A 16,792-nucleotide genomic window follows, 5' to 3' on the forward strand; every position below is an offset into this window, starting at 1 on the left:
ATAGCGCTGGCTGTGCATGAGGCCAGTTTTAGATCTTCTGGGATGGGGTCAGCAATTAAACGGATTCTCCTTGAAGTTAGATCCAGGTTGGCCTGAAGCAGGGACACCTTAAACAAACAAATTTTTATTCAAGACATGAATAAGAATGTATACTTCTTCAGATACATGCACACCAAAAGTTTGAAACCATGACGATGTAAATGTGCCACTCGACTGAAACATGGTTATACTTTTCTATCTATGTGGATTTTAAGATGCTGTCGAAGATTGCCGCTCCGACCAAATCTCTTTCCACACTCTGAGCATTCAAAAGGCTTCTCCCCTGTGTGGATTATCTGATGCTGTTCAAGATAACTATTCTGAGTAAATCTCTTTCCACACTCTGAGCATTCAAAACGCTTCTCCCCTGAGTGGATTCTCTCGTGTCGCTGAAGATTACTCTCCTTACAAAATCTCTTTCCACACTCAAAGCATTCAAAAGGCTTCTCCCCTGTGTGGGTTATCTGATGCCGCTGAAGATAAATATTCTGAGTAAATCTCTTTCCACACTCTGAGCATTCAAAAGGCTTTTCGTTTGAGTGGGTTCTCTGATGCTGCTGAAGATAACTATTTTGAGTAAATCTCTTTCCACACACTGAGCATTCAAAAGGCTTCTCCCCTGAGTGGGTTTTCTGATGCCGCTGAAAGTTACTCCTCTTACAAAATCTCTTTCCACACTCTGAGCATTCAAAAGGTTTCTCCCCTGTGTAAATCCTTTGATGCTTTTGAAGTTTGCTACTCAGACTGAATCTCTTTCCACACTCTGAGCATTCAAAAGGCTTCACCCCTGTGTTAGTTGTCTGATGCTGGTGAAGACTGCCACTCTGACTGAATCTTTTTCCACACTCTGAGGATTCAAAAGGTTTCACCCCTGTGTGAGTTGTCTGATGCTGTTGAAGACTGCCACTCTGACTGAATCTCTTTCCACACACTGAGCATTCAAAAGGCTTCACCCCTGTGTGAGTTGTCTGATGCTGTTGAAGATGTGCACTCTGACTGAATCTCTTTCCACACACGGAGCATTCAAAAGGCTTCTCCCCTGTGTGGATTCTCTGATGTCTTTGAAGATGGGAACTCTGAATGAATTTCTTTCCACAATCTGGGCATTCAAAAGGCTTCTCCCCTGTGTGGATTCTCTGATGCTGTTTAAGATGGCTCCTCCAACTGAATCTCTTTCCACACTCCAAACATTCAAAACGCTTCTCCTCTGTGTGGCTTCTTTCATGCTCTCGAAGATAGGCTCTCCGAGTGAATCTTTTTCCACAACCTGAGCACTGAAAAGGTCTCACCATTTTGTGGGTTCTCTGATGACTTTGAAGATCACAGTAGGATGTGAATCGTTTCCCACACTCTGAACATTCAAAGCTCTTAGCCGCTTGGTGCCAAAGGAGCTGTGAATTGTATCTGAAGGTCTTTCCCTGCTGAATGGCTGTTCTGGCCTTCATGATCCTCTGCTTTGGACAATGTACACTGCGCTGTTTTCCATCTGCATATCCAACCGTTCGACTGCTTCTCTTTATCTGGGGTATGATTCTACCTCTTGTGTTTTCTTCCCAGTCTTCATTTTTAACTCCATCTAGCAACTGTTGAACCAATTCCACTCCCTCCTCATTCCTCTGATCATCCCCTGCTGGAATAAAGTGAGAGATCCCATGAACACCTGGGAGGGCAGGTATGGTCCCAAGGCATCTAGCTCACTGCAGGAGGAAGGGCTAATGGACTTCCACAGGTTGCCTCATCTTAGCCACCTCACCTCAACTATCCCCAGAATATGTACTTGTCAAGGATCCCTCATTCCCCTCAAGAGCCACCACTGAGCTCCTGACCCTCCAAATCCCACTCCCCAGAAGGCTTCCCTCCCTCCTTACTTCTTGGCCTAATTGACTGTACCAACCCAAATGTTGCTCAGAAGAGAATCAGAAATCCCCCATGGCTATTCCCCTGCCTGTTCTCTTGGCATAACGGGGAAGGAGACTCACTCTCAGCCAGCTCATTTGGGAAGGAGATTTGCTCTTGGGACCCTCCTGCCAAACTCTTCAGTCTTTCTTCAGATGCCAGGCCATGGTCTGTCTCCAGCAAAGGCTCTCTTATGCTTCTGGATCCTTTTGCTGAGAAAGAGAGAAAGTGATCATTCCTCTACGGGGAAGGAAAGGAATTTTTTTCGCACTGTCAGAAACATGGTCCAGATCATAGCCCATAATCCAAACCGTTTCAAGCGGGGCACATCTGTGGGGAAAGATACCCGAGTTCCTCTCAAAGATTCCAGTGATTACTGAATGATCTGTCCTGACTTGACTTGCATTTTCTTGCTCCATATTGATTCATTTTATGTTGAGTAACTTAGGTTACAGCTAGAATACTAAAGTGGTAACAAGAGGTACCATCTAGTAGAAGGTATTTCATGTATCAGATAAACCACTTAGCTTTTTGTGCTTGACTCTTGCAGAGCCGTAGAAAAGGTGCTGGTTAGTGCTGTAATGTTTTTACAATCTTCATAGAACTTTAGATATATATTTAAAGGCTCTACTTTATTTCTCTGTACTCTCCTTGTGAACCCACTGTACTGGGTGGTGCTCAGGGACAAAGAGTAGTGACCCAAAAGGATCCTGGCTTAGATCTTTTCCAGATCACTGGCAGAGCTGATCTTAGTAATCCTATTCAAGACTGAGTGGATGTGGAAAAGGCAACAGAGAAAGGAGGATCTGGCCCCTACCCAGGTCTTTCTGAGGGCCTCTCACCCCTGTACTTCAGGCCAGGACGCCTTCCCTGCCTTGGGTGACAGACACAACACTGGCCTCAGTTGCCCCTGGGAGAGTAGAATGATGTCTGATAGTTCAACAGTTTGATTCAGGCATCATCCCATGGGTTGCAATTCGCACCATTGGCCCTTGTGTGAGACTCTTACCCAGAGAGATCACCGTCTCAGAGTTCTCCAGCATGACTTCTCTGTAGAGAGCTCTCTGGCTCGGATCCAGCAGGGCCCATTCTGCCTCGGTGAGAGAGACAGACACCTCCTTAAAGGAGAAGGGCACCTGAAAGAAAAGGCAGATTCTCTCCTCAGAGATGATATCAGGCAGAGAATGCAGACTGGACGGATAGGGCGTATGGCTTGGGAGGGGTAAAGGGAGCGACATACAGAGCATCTCTTGTCTAGAATCCTTGTAGAAAGGAGGGAAGACCCGAGCTGTCCCCCCTCATCTCCCCTACCTGGACAGGAAGTGAATCAGCCATTTCCACAGCTCCGAAAAGGTGACAGCCGAACAGCATCTCTCCAGTGCCTGTTGGTGAGAGAAGGGAGGAAGGAGGGGCATTTGTTGTGTTCCCCTATTCCGTTTGCTTCTTTCTTTCCTGCTCCATACATCCCTGTCCCAGGAGTTTGAACCCTCACACTTTGTGCACAGCATATTCTTTCACCCTTTTCCCTAAAGTCCGGGAGAGGCAGAGGAGAAGCACCCAAGTGCCTCGGAGGGGATTGAAGTTGCCAACGCCTTTCAGGCTTCTGTGATTTTGGACGTGTGCCCTGAGAACTCTGGCACTCTGGAGGGGTCGGAGCCCATGACGCACTGGACACAAAGCAAGGAATAGAAGGCCGGGATATCAGTAGGGTGTATCAGATGTCACAATAAACTTCTAAGGAGTCCTCAGACCTCAGTGGTTCTTTAATGTCCAGAATATTAAACAAATCTGAACGCATTTCGCTGTGTGCCTTTTTGAAGGGGTATCAAAACTGAGAACAATATAAAGGTAAATGTATCCCCTGTGCAAGCACCGAGTCATGTCTGACCCTTGGGGTGACGCCCTCTAGCGTTTTCATGGCAGACTCAATACGGGGTGGTTTGCCAGTGCCTTCCCCAGTCATTACCGTTTACCCCCCAGCAAGCTGGGTACTCATTTTACCGACCTCGGAAGGATGGAAGGCTGAGTCAACCTTGAGCCGGCTGCTGGGATTGAACTCCCAACCTCATGGGCAGAGCTTCAGACTGCATGTCTGCAGCCTTACCACCCTGCGCCACAAGAGGCTCTAGAACAATATATAAAGGAACGATTAGTGATCGTTCAAAAATAATAAATGCATAACAAAGATAAAATTGATTAATGTAATGAATACATAATTATTTTCAAAAGGACACTTCAATAGAGAAACAATCTCTTAACAGAGAGTCTAAAACTAAAACAAAACATTAGAATTACGGTATTATGGTCACATGAATATGAAACTTTATCTAGTATATAAACGTGTATACTAGGTAAAGGTTCATACTTTAAATGCGTTGGGATCTGTTTAATACATGTGGAATTGATGTCAAAGGAGACATCACCATCACATTTGGCCCCAAACCCAGATGTCCCTTCAGCACTTGTGGAGAATAAGTTTTTAATCCTCTTCCTAACACGAACTCTCTGCCCATCACACTCACAGGGTGTCCCAACTGGATGCACAAGTCCTTACCATGAGGGAGGGCATCCTGGACATGGCCCTGGACTTGGACCCGCTGCCCGTGCTCCAAGGATGCTCCTTCTACCTCAGAGAATGTGGCTTCTGTCTTCACAGATGGTGCACACATCTAAAATGTCAGTGAGAGAGAAGGGTAGGAGATGGTGCGGAAAAGAGACCTAGGAATGGGGCCTGCCCTACTTTCAGTATCTGCATCCTTCCATCAGCTGCCTTGATGACTTATCTGAAAGTATAAGAAATTCTCTAGTAGAAGAAGCTGCTGAAGGAGGCTGCTAAATCTACCCTTTCACAAATGTTGGCAGGGAATCTTTAGGCAGAGGACAGACTTTGTTTGAAGGTACCTGGTGGGAAATCCTCTCACCTGCTCTGCCTGCCTCTTCTCCTCTGCCTGGCTCAGGACGAAACCTTCGGCCAGGGCCACCGCCTGGGAACTGGTCTCTGGCCCACATCCTCTCACCCAGCCCTGCATCTCCTCGGGCAGGAGGGCCAGGAACTGCTCCAAGATCACCCGGTCCAGGATCTGCTGCTTGGTGTGCTTCTTCGGCTCCAGCCAGCAGATGCATAATCTGTGGAGCTGGCTGCATACCTCTCGGGGCCCCTCGGCCTCATGGTATCGGAACTGCCGGAAACGCTGTCCATCCGAGATCTCAGTGACCTGATGACTGATCTCTGGCACAGAAGTTCTCCAGAATTCGATACCATTTTGAATATGGGTGGGAGGGAGGCCTTTAATTGCCATCTTGCCGGTTTCAGATCCTTCTATGTCCCACTCTTCCATTTCCTTCTTCTTCTCTTACGTCTCTTCTGGCTATGAAATGATGCCTTTTGTCATGTGACTGTGAAGAGAGACTTCTTTTATTTGGGGGGGAGGGTGGGGACAAGAGACAGAGACAGTATCAGGTCACCAGGAAACCCAACAAGAATTGCCCTGGTGGGTCAGAACAAAAGTGCTTCTTGCGGTTCATAAACCAGGCTTAGTATCATTTGGCTACATCAGGTACCAGGCTAGTTGAGAGACGCCTCCTGGCCTTGCGTATGTGTGCAGCAGAGTGCTGATGGTGGGTGTGTGGCTACATTAGCATGCCCTGCCCCTCAGAGGGGAGTCGCCTGGTGGTATAGTGAGCGGCCCTTGGGGGTGTTCCCGGGTGCCTTTGCTGGTCTTTCCACCCCTAAAGAATTGAGTTTTTAGATTGTTTCACTCCGCTCCTAGGTGGGCCTTAGGCTTCAGCTGCCGGGCCTGGCCCTCTACAGTGGGAAGGCCTCTGGGTCTCAGGATGGGGCTGCAGCCGGTTCCTTCTTTTTCTTCCAAAAGAGAAATTTGGCTTGTTTCTGGTAGGTTAAAATGTTTGGCTCCCTTTTGGTAGGTAGGTTAAAATCATCATCCGCTCAATATCAGTTTCGTAGATACCAATTCTCGCCCCACCCCAGAAAACCACACTGCAGCCGCACAGAGGCACAAGCCGGGCGCCCAGGAGGGATGTCAACCTCCAGGCGGGGCCTGCAGTTCTCCCGGAATTGCAACCGGCCTCCCCTGGAGGAATTGGCTGCCAGGGAGGGCTCTCTGGCCGGGCCCCCATCATATAGCTCTCTGGCATCCCCAGCTGACCCCCCCAATCCAAAACCTGCGTTTCCCAGAATGTCCCTCCCGAAAGGCGCAGCCGTTTCTCATCCGGGAGTTGGCAACCCCACGAGAAGGCCCCCCCCCCCGTGCTCCCGGGGCCTTAAAGTTTATTGACCCTCCCTCGCCGCCCCCTTACCTGCGGGGGAACCCTCCCGGAAGGGACCGGCCAGACATGACGCTTTTCCGGTCATCTTTCCGCATTGAGAAGCCAAACCCCGCCCCCCGGAACGGAGCCAGTGTTCCCCGCCCTCCCACCCCTGCTCGGCCACTCTCGCCGACGTCTCGATGGTCTTAACCCTTCCAGTGCTGCAGCCAAAAGAAAACCTGATGCCTCTGAATAAGATTCGCCATAGACTTACGGAGTGTGTGAAAAGTAAACGTGAAAAAATTATTTGCAGTCTTGAGGGCTTCAAAGATGGCTAAAACTCCTTCCAGTTAGCACATTTTATATATTGCTTTCTGTTAGGTACAATATCTGTTTCAATTCAAGCTCTTCACAAGAGTCTCTATGATTTATTTATTTTATTTATTTATTTATCATACTTATATACCGCCCTCCCCGGAGGCTCAGTGCGGTTTACATCATAACAGAGAACAATACATAAAACAGTCTGTAACATGTATAACTGATAACTAATAATTGTAACCAAAATAACAGCACAATATAACGGTATAACAATATAGTACTACAAACAGGTCCAGGGCTTATTGATGGGATTCTGAGGGGGGTGGTTTATTTATTGAATTCTGAGGGGGGGGGGAGCAGGGGCCCTTGGTCGCTGTTGATTATGTCTGGTCTCAGCCAAATGCCTGGTGGAGGAGCTCCTTTTTGCAGGCCCCGCAGAACTGTTTAAGCTCCGTCAGGGCCCTGATCTCCTCTGGGAGCTCGTTCCACCAGGTAGGGGCCAGAACAGAGAATGCTCTGGCCCTGGTCGAGACCAGACGGACTTCTTTAGGGCCAGGGATCCTTAGCTGATTGGTGGCAGTAGAGCGCAGAGCTCTTTTGGGGGCTTAGGCAGGGAGGCGGTCCCTCAGGTACACTGGGCCCTGACCGCGTATGGCCTTGAAGGTAATAACCAGAACCTTTAGTCTGATCCGGAATTCAACTGGTAACCATTGCAGCTGGTGGAGAATAGGCCGGATATGAGACCTCCACGGTGTTGCTGTGAGGATCCTGGCTGCTGCATTTTGAACCAGTTGTAGTTTCCGGGTCAGGGCTGAGGGCAGGCCTGCGTAGAGCGAGTTACAAAAGTCCAGTCTAGAGGTGACCGTCGCATGGATCACTGTGGCTAGATGTTCCGGGGCCAGGTAGGGCGCTAGTAGTTTGGCTTGGCGGAGATGGTAAAATGCCAGCCGCGCTACCTTTGTGATCTGGGCCTCCATTGTGAGGGAGGCGTCCAGAATCACGCCTAGGTTCCTGGCGGAGTGAGCCGTAGAGAGCTGCACGCCATCCAGGGTAGGCAGGCGCGCTTCCTCACATGGCCCCTTCCTACCCAGCCACAGGACCTCCGTCTTTGAAGGATTGAGCTTCAGACGACTCTGCTTGAGCCATCTCGTCACTGCTTCCAGGCAGCTGGCTAATGCTTCTGGGGGAGAGTCAGGGCGGCCATCCATCAGGAGGAAGAGCTGGGTGTCATCTGCATATTGGTGGCAACCCAGCCCAAACTTCCGTACCAGCTGTGCGAGAGGGCGCATGAAGATGTTAAATAGGATAGGAGAGAGGACCGCTCCTTGTGGGACTCCACAAGTAAGTTGCCGGCGGTCTGATGTTTTCTCTCCTATTGCAACCCTCTGTCCACGATCCTGAAGGAAGGAGATCAGCCATTGAAGGGCTGTTCCTTGTATTCCAGCATCGATGAGGCGGCGAGCTAGAAGCTCGTGATCGACTGTGTCGAACGCCGCTGAGAGGTCTAATAATATCAGCAGTGCCGACCCGCCTCGGTCCAACTGGCGACGGAGGTCGTCCGTCAGGGCGACTAGCGTTGTCTCTACCCCATGGCCAGGCCGGAAGCCAGACTGGGATGGGTCTAGGACCGAAGCTTCTTCCAGGTACTCCGTCAGTTGGTTTGCGACTGCCCTTTCTATCGTCTTGCCCAGAAATGCTAGGTGCGAGACGGGCCTGTAGTTGTTAGGCTCTTGTGGATTTAGAGATGTTTTTTTCAACAGTGGACGTACCACGGCCTCTTTCAAACCCTCCGGGAATTCTCCTGTTGTGAGAGATAGGTTGATTATCTCCCGGAGGGGGCCCTTTATTCTTATGCCGGCTGTTTTTAAGAGCCAGGATGGGCAAGGGTCTAGTGGGCATGTAGTTGGTCTTGTTGTCGCTAGTATCCTGTCCACTTCGGCCAGCGTGAGTCGTCTGAAGTTACTCATAGTTTTCTCCAAAGACGGCCAAGGGGCCTCTAGTTCACTTTTTGTATCTAAGGTTGGAGGGAGGTCGTGGCGGAATGTCGAGATTTTGTCTGCAAAATGGCTCGCAAATGCCTCACAGCTGATGTCCAATTGGCTACTGTTTTGTTGCCCTTCAATCAGGGCAGTGAGGGATCGAACTACCTTAAACAATTGAGCTGGGCGTGAGTCTGCAGATGCGATGGTAGCCGAGTAAAAATTGCGTTTTACTGACTTCACCGCCATCTCATAGGCTTTCATCTGCATTCTATAAGATGTTCTCGAGGCTTCGTCACGAGTCTTCCTCCAAACTCGCTCTAGCCGTCTCAGTTCCCGTTTCTTGTCGCGAAGCTCCTCGGTGTACCAGGGAGCTCGCTTGAGACGGAGCCGGAGAGGGCGTCGGGGAGCTATCTCATCAATGGCAGTCAGCAGTCTGTCATGCCAGTCACTGACCAGGCCATTGAGAGAAGTGCCGGGAGGCATTGGTTCCCGCAGAGCGTTCAGGAATCCTATTGGATCCATAAGTCTCCGCGGGCGAGCTAAAATTTGCTCGGCGCCCAACTGAGGAGGTGGTGGAAGCCTTAGCCGAGCCTTTAGAGCATAGTGGTCTGACCATGGCACGGCTGTTGTTGTGACCAGATCCACATCCAAACCTACGCCGAAAATAAGGTCCAGGGTGTGGCCTGCTTGATGGGTGGGGCCAACAACAAATTGCGAGAGCCCCAGTGTTGCCATGGTTGACACTAGGTCCTGTCCAGTTCTAGAGGACAGTAGCTCAGCATGGACGTTAAAGTCCCCCAGGACTAGTAGACTGGAGAACTGTAGCGTCCAGGCCGCCACCGCCTCTAGCAGGGCAGGCAGGGCATCTGGTGGTGCAGTGGGCGCGCGGTACACTAACCAGATGGCCACGCTCTCGGTTGATCCCCATCCGAGGCCAACACATTCAATGCCTGGTATTGACGGCGCAGGGAGGGCTCTAAAGGAGAAAGCCTCTCGGGTTAGGATGGCCCATGCCGGTCCTGCTGTCACCGTGCCTGGTCACGGCATGTCCCATTAAGGGCAATCAAGTTTTATTCAAGGTAGTAGGGAGAACTTTTTGTATAAATAATACAGCTGGATCTAAACAGGAGGGGGGAGAAGGAAGGCCCCCCCCATAACCCCGGAGGGTTCTTTGATGCTGTTGGATACTGGCGCTTCTAGTGGCGGTTTACAGTGGAAACTTTCATAAAAATAAATAAATAAATAAACGTCTTGACTCAGATATAGAACAGCGTTAACAAGAGAACTTGCATTTATAATTCAATATTCAACATTCAGCATTCCGTGACTCAAATGTTACTGCACTGTGATCAGTCACAACACAGTTCTCAGAGTGCTTAATTCCCATGTCTCCCTCCTGGCCTTGTGCATGTGGGGGGCAGAAAGCTGACAGCAGCCCCTCAGAGGTGAGTCACCTCGAGACATAACTGGCGGCCTTTGGGGGTGTCCCTATGTGCATTGGTAGCATTGGCAGCCTTTCTCCAACTAAGTTCTTAGCATTCTCCTCTCATGCCGTGGGCGGGCCTTAGGCATTTGTTGGCAGTCCCAGGCCCAGAATTAGCTCTGCCACTCGACTGAAACATTGTTATACTTTTATATCTATGTGGGTTTTAAGATGTTGTTGAAGATGGCCACTACGACCAAATCTCTTTCCACATCGTAAGCATTCAAAAGGTTTCTTCCCTGTGTGGGTTTTAAGATGTTGTTGAAGATGGCCACTACGACCAAATCTCTTTCCACACTCTGAGCATTCAAAAGGCTTCTCCCGTGAGTGGGTTCTCTGGTGTTGCTGAAGGTTACTCCCCTTACAAAATCTCTTTCCACACTCTGAGCATTCAAAAGGCTTCTCCCCCGTGTGGATTATCTGATGCTGTTGAAGATGGCTCTTCCAACAGAATCTCTTTCCACACTCCAAACATTCAAAACGCTTCTCTGAGGGCCTCTCCCCTGTGTGGGTTACCTTATGCCGCTGAAGAGAAATATTATAAGTAAATCTCTTTCCACACTCTGAGCATTCAAAAGGCTTTTCGCTTGAGTGGGTTCTCTGATGCCGCTGAAGATAACTATTTTGAGTAAATCTCTTTCCACACTCTGAGCATTCAAAAGTCTTCTCTGCTGAGTGGGTTTTCTGATGCCGCCGAAAGTTACTCCTAATACAAAATCTCTTTCCACACTCTGAGCATTCAAAAGGCTTCTCCCCCGTGTGGATTATCTGATGCTGTTGAAGATTGCCGCTGTGACTGAATCTCTTTCCACACTCTGAGCATTCAAAACGCTTCTCTGAGCATTCAAAGGGCCTCTCCCCTGTGTGGGTTACCTGATGCCGCTGAAGATAAATATTATAAGTAAATCTCTTTCCACACTCTGAGCATTCAAAAGTCTTCTCCGCTGAGTGGGTTTTATGATGCCGCCAAAAGTTACTCCTATTACAAAATCTCTTTCCACACTCTGAGCATTCAAAAGGCTTCTCCCCCGTGTGGATTATCTGATGCCGCTGAAGATAAATATTATAAGTAAATCTCTTTCCACACTCTGAGCATTCAAAAGGCTTCTCCCCTGTGTGGATTCTCTGATGTCGTTGAAGATGGCAACTCTGAATGAATTTCTTTCCACAATCTGGACATTCAAAAGGCTTCTCCCCTGTGTGGATTATCTGATGCAGTTTAAGATGGCTCTTCCAACAGAATCTCTTTCCACACTCCAAACATTCAAAACGCTTCTCTTCTGTGTGGTTTCTTTCATGCTCTCGAAGATAGGCTCTCCGAGTGAATCTCTTTCCACAACTTGAGCATTGAAAAGGTCTCACCATTGTGTGGGTTCTCTGATGACTTTGAAGATCACAGTAGGATGTGAATCGTTTCCCACACTCTGAACATTCAAAGCTCTTAGCCGCTTGGTGCCAAAGGAGCTGTGAATTGTATCTGAAGGTCTTTCCCTGCTGAATGGCTGTTCTTGCCTTCATGATCCTCTGCTTTGGAAAATGTACACTGCGCTGTTTTCCATCTGCATATCCAACCGTTCGACTGCTTCTCTTTATCTGGGGTATGTTTCTACCTCTTGTGTTTTCTTCCCAGTCTTCATTTTTAACTCCATCTAGCAACTGTTGAACCAATTCCACTCCCTCCTCATTCCTCTGATCATCCCCTGCTGGAATAAAGTGAGAGATCCCATGAACACCTGGGAGGGCAGGTAAGGTCCCAAGGCACCTAACTGTCTGCAGGAGAAAGGGCTAATGGACTTCCACAGGTTGCCTCATCTTAGCCACCTCACCTCAACTATCCCCAGAATATGTACTAGTCAAGGATCCCTCATTCCCCTCAAGAGCCACCACTGAGCTCCTGACCCTCCAAATCCCACTCCCCAGAAGGCTTCCCTCCCTCCTTACGTCTTGGCCTAATTGACTGTACCAACCCAAATGTTGCTCAGAAGAGAATCAGAAATCCCCCATGGCTATTCCCCTGCCTGTTCTCTTGGCATAACGGGGAAGGAGACTCACTCTCAGCCAGCTCATTTGGGAAGGAGATTTGCTCTTGGGACCCTCCTGCCAAACTCTTCAGTCTTTCTTCAGATGCCAGGCCATGGTCTGTCTCCAGCAAAGGCTCTCTTATGCTTCTGGATCCTTTTGCTGAGAAAGAGAGAAAGTGATCATTCCTCTACGGGGAAGGAAAGGAATTTTTTCCGCACTGTCAGAAACATGGTCAAGATCATAGCCCATAATCCAAACCGTTTCAAGCGGGGCACATCTGTGGGGAAAGATACCCGAGTTCCTCTCAAAGATTCCAGTGATTACTGAATGATCTGTCCTGACTTGACTTGCATTTTCTTGCTCCATATTGATTCATTTTATGTTGAGTAACTTAGGTTACAGCTAGAATACTAAAGTGGTAACAAGAGGTACCATCTAGTAGAAGGTATTTCATGTATCAGATAAACCACTTAGCTTTTTGTGCTTGACTCTTGCAGAGCCGTAGAAAAGGTGCTGGTTAGTGCTGTAATGTTTTTACAATCTTCATAGAACTTTAGATATATATTTAAAGGCTCTACTTTATTTCTCTGTACTCTCCTTGTGAACCCACTGTACTGGGTGGTGCTCAGGGACAAAGAGTAGTGACCCAAAAGGATCCTGGCTTAGATCTTTTCAAGATCACTGGCAGAGCTGATCTTAGTAATCCTATTCAAGACTGAGTGGATGTGGAAAAGGCAACAGAGAAAGGAGGATCTGGCCCCTACCCAGGTCTTTCTGAGGGCCTCTCACCCCTGTACTTCAGGCCAGGACGCCTTCCCTGCCTTGGGTGACAGACACAACACTGGCCTCAGTTGCCCCTGGGAGAGCAGAATGATGTCTGATAGTTCAACAGTTTGATTCAGGCATCATCCCATGGGTTGCAATTCGCACCATTGGCCCTTGTGTGAGACTCTTACCCAGAGAGATCACCGTCTCAGAGTTCTCCAGCATGACTTCTCTGTAGAGAGCTCTCTGGCTCGGATCCAGCAGGGCCCATTCTGCCTCGGTGAGAGAGACAGACACCTCCTTAAAGGAGAAGGGCACCTGAAAGAAAAGGCAGATTCTCTCCTCAGAGATGATATCAGGCAGAGAATGCAGACTGGACGGATAGGGCGTATGGCTTGGGAGGGGTAAAGGGAGCGACATACAGAGCATCTCTTGTCTAGAAACCTTGTAGAAAGGAGGGAAGATCCGGGCTGTTCCCCCTCATCTCCCCTACCTGGACAGGAAGTGAATCAGTCATTTCCACAGCTCCGAAAAGGTGACAGCCGAACGGCATCTCTCCAGTGCCTGTTGGTGAGAGAAGGGAGGAAGGAGGGGCATTTGTCCTGAATCCCCATTCCGTTTGCTTCTTTCTTTCCTGCTCCATACATCCCTGTCCCAGGAGTTTGAACCCTCACACTTTGTGCACAGCATATTCTTTCACCCTTTTCCCTAAAGTCCGGGAGAGGCAGAGGAGAAGCACCCAAGTGCCTCGGAGGGGATTGAAGTTGCCAACGCCTTTCAGGCTTCTGTGATTTTGGACGTGTGCCCTGAGAACTCTGGCACACTGGAGGGGTCGGAGCCCATGACGCACTGGACATAAAGCAAGGAATAGAAGGCCGGGATATCAGTAGGGTGTATCAGATGTCACAATAAACCTCTAAGGAGTCCTCAGACCTCAGTGGTTCTTTAATGTCCAGAATATTAAACAAATCTGAACGCATTTCGCTGTGTGCCTTTTTGAAGGGGTATCAAAACTGAGAACAATATAAAGGTAAATGTATCCCCTGTGCAAGCACCAGGTCATGTCTGACCCTTGGGGTGACGCCCTCTAGCGTTTTCATGGCAGACTCAATACGGGGTGGTTTGCCAGTGCCTTCCCCAGTCATTACCGTTTACCCCCCAGCAAGCTGGGTACTCATTTTACCGACCTCGGAAGGATGGAAGGCTGAGTCAACCTTGAGCCGGCTGCTGGGATTGAACTCCCAACCTCATGGGCAGAGCTTCAGACTGCATGTCTGCAGCCTTACCACCCTGCGCCACAAGAGGCTCTAGAACAATATATAAAGGAACGATTAGTGATCGTTCAAAAATAATAAATGCATAACAAAGATAAAATTGATTAATGTAATGAATACATAATTATTTTCAAAAGGACACTTCAATAGAGAAACAATCTCTTAACAGAGAGTCTAAAACTAAAACAAAACATTAGAATTACGGTATTATGGTCACATGAATATGAAACTTTATCTAGTATATAAACGTGTATACTAGGTAAAGGTTCATACTTTAAATGCGTTGGGATCTGTTTAATACACGTGGAATTGATGTCAAAGGAGACATCACCATCACATTTGGCCCCAAACCCAGATGTCCCTTCAGCACTTGTGGAGAATAAGTTTTTAATCCTCTTCCTAACACGAACTCTCTGCCCATCACACTCACAGGGTGTCCCAACTGGATGCACAAGTCCTTACCATGAGGGAGGGCATCCTGGACATGGCCCTGGACTTGGACCCGCTGCCCGTGCTCCAAGGATGCTCCTTCTACCTCAGAGAATGTGGCTTCTGTCTTCACAGATGGTGCACACATCTAAAATGTCAGTGAGAGAGAAGGGTAGGAGATGGTGTGGAAAAGGGACCTAGGAATGGGGCCTGCCCTACTTTCAGTATCTGCATCCTTCCATCAGCTGTCTTGATGACTTATCTGAAAGTATAAGAAATTCTCTAGTAGAAGAAGCTGCTGAAGGAGGCTGCTAAATCTATCCTTTCATAAATGTTGGCAGGGAATCTTTAGGCAGAGGACAGATTTTGTTTGGAGGTACCTGGTGGGAAATCCTCTCACCTGCTCTGCTTGCCTCTTCTCCTCTGCCTGGCTCAGGACGAAACCTTCGGCCAGGGCCACCGCCTGGGAACTGGTCTCTGGCCCACATCCTCTCACCCAGCCCTGCATCTCCTCGGGCAGGAGGGCCAGGAACTGCTCCAAGATCACCCGGTCCAGGATCTGCTGCTTGGTGTGCTTCTTCGGCTCCAGCCAGCAGATGCATAATCTGTGGAGCCGGCTGCATACCTCTCGGGGCCCCTCGGCCTCATGGTATCGGAACTGCCGGAAACGCTGTCCATCCGAGATCTCAGTGACCTGATGACTGATCTCTGGCACAGAAGTTCTCCAGAATTCGATACCATTTTGAATATGGGTGGGAGGGAGGCCTTTAATTGCCATCTTGCCGGTTTCAGATCCTTCTATGTCCCACTCTTCCATTTCCTTCTTCTTCTCTTAGGTCTCTTCTGGCTATGAAATGATGCCTTTTGTCATGTGACTGTGAAGAGAGACTTCTTTTTTGGGGGGAGGGGGGGAACGAGAGATAGAGACAGTATCAGGTCACCAGGAAACCCAAGAAGAATTGCCCTGGTGGGTCAGAACAAAAGTGCTTCTTGTGGTACATAAACCCGGCTTAGTATCATTTGGCTACATCAGGTACCAGGCTAGTTGAGAGACGCCTCCTGGCCTTGCGTATGTGTGCAGCAGAGTGCTGATGGTGGGTGTGTGGCTACATTAGCATGCCCTGCCCCTCAGAGGGGAGTCGCCTGGTGGTATAGTGGGCGGCCCTTGGGGGTGTTCCCGGGTGCACCAGAGCCTTTGGTAGTCTTTCCACCCCTAAAGAATTGAGTTTTTAGATTGTTTCACTCCGCTCCTAGGTGGGCCTTAGGCTTCAGCTGCCAGGCCTGGCCCTCCACAGTGGGAAGGCCTCTGGGTCTCAGGATGGGGCTGCAGCCGGTTCCTTCTTTCTCTTCCAACAGGGGGGAAAAGACCAGCTTCCTGCTTTCTTTCGTTGTTGGCAGGTTAGAATGACCAGCCGCCCGATATCCCTTCCACAGACACCAATTCTCGCCCCACCCCAGAAAACCACACTGCAGCCGCACAGAGGCACAAGCCGGGCGACCAGGACGGATGTCAACCTCCAGGCGGGGCCTGCAGTTCTCCCGGAATTGCAACCGGCCTCCCCTGGAGGAATTGGCTGCCAGGGAGGGCTCTCTGGCCGGGCCCCCATCATATAGCTCTCTGGCTTCCCCAGCTGACCCCCCCAACCCAAAACCTGCGTTTCCCAGAATGTCCCTCCCGAAAGGCGCAGCACTTTCTCATCCGGGAGTTGGCAACCCCACGAGAAGCCCCCCCCCGTGCTCCCGGGGCCTTAAAGTTTATTGACCCTCCCTCGCCGCCCCCTTACCTGCGGGCGAACCCTCCCGGAAGGGACCGGCCAGACATGACGCTTTTCCGGTCATCTTTCCGCATTGAGAAGCCAAACCCCGCCCCCCGGAAAGGAGCCAGTGTTCCCCGCCCTCCCACCCCTGCTCGGCCACTCTCGCCGACGTCTCGATGGTCTTAACCCTTCCAGTGCTGCAGCCAAAAGAAAACCTGATGCCTCTGAATAAGATTCGCCATAGACTTACGGAGTGTGTGAAAAGTAAACGTGAAAAAATTATTTGCAGTCTTGAGGGCTTCAAAGATGGCTAAAACTCCTTCCAGTTAGCACATTTTATATATTGCTTTCTGTTAGGTACAATATCTGTTTCAATTCAAGCTCTTCACAAGAGTCTCTATGATGCCCATGCCGGTCCAGCTGTCACCGTGCCTGGTCACGGCATGTCCCATTAAGGGCAATCAAGTTTTATTCAAGGTAGTAGGGAGAACTTTTTGTATAAATAATACAGCTGGATCTAAACAGGAGGGGGGAGAAGGAAGGCCCCCCCCGCATAAC

General features: G+C 49.4%; 1 protein-coding gene across 8 annotated transcripts; it reads right to left on the bottom strand.

Moving 5' to 3' along the window:
• Positions 1 to 9,368: 9,368 nt before the first annotated feature.
• LOC143833946 (uncharacterized) lies at positions 9,369 to 16,751 on the bottom strand. 8 transcript variants are annotated; one of them, XM_077330311.1, is made up of 7 exons: positions 16,485 to 16,751; positions 14,878 to 15,352; positions 14,511 to 14,625; positions 13,268 to 13,338; positions 12,966 to 13,092; positions 12,040 to 12,168; positions 9,369 to 11,690 (listed from the first exon to the last, which is right to left on the bottom strand). In XM_077330311.1, exons 2-7 carry the CDS (start codon positions 15,292 to 15,294, stop codon positions 10,129 to 10,131), a joined length of 2,421 nt encoding a protein of 806 aa, XP_077186426.1. In that variant the 5' UTR covers positions 15,295 to 15,352; positions 16,485 to 16,751; the 3' UTR covers positions 9,369 to 10,128. The 8 variants fall into 8 exon arrangements, with proteins under 8 accessions (XP_077186426.1, XP_077186424.1, XP_077186422.1 ...); XM_077330309.1 differs by having other exon boundaries at positions 14,878 to 15,368; XM_077330307.1 differs by lacking the exon at positions 16,485 to 16,751 and adding an exon at positions 16,262 to 16,358 and having other exon boundaries at positions 14,878 to 15,368.
• Between the last annotated feature and the right edge of the window lie 41 nt (positions 16,752 to 16,792).

This window comes from Paroedura picta, chromosome 3 (assembly GCF_049243985.1).
Source record: "Paroedura picta isolate Pp20150507F chromosome 3, Ppicta_v3.0, whole genome shotgun sequence".
In the NCBI taxonomy this organism is placed as follows: domain Eukaryota; kingdom Metazoa; phylum Chordata; class Lepidosauria; order Squamata; family Gekkonidae; genus Paroedura; species Paroedura picta.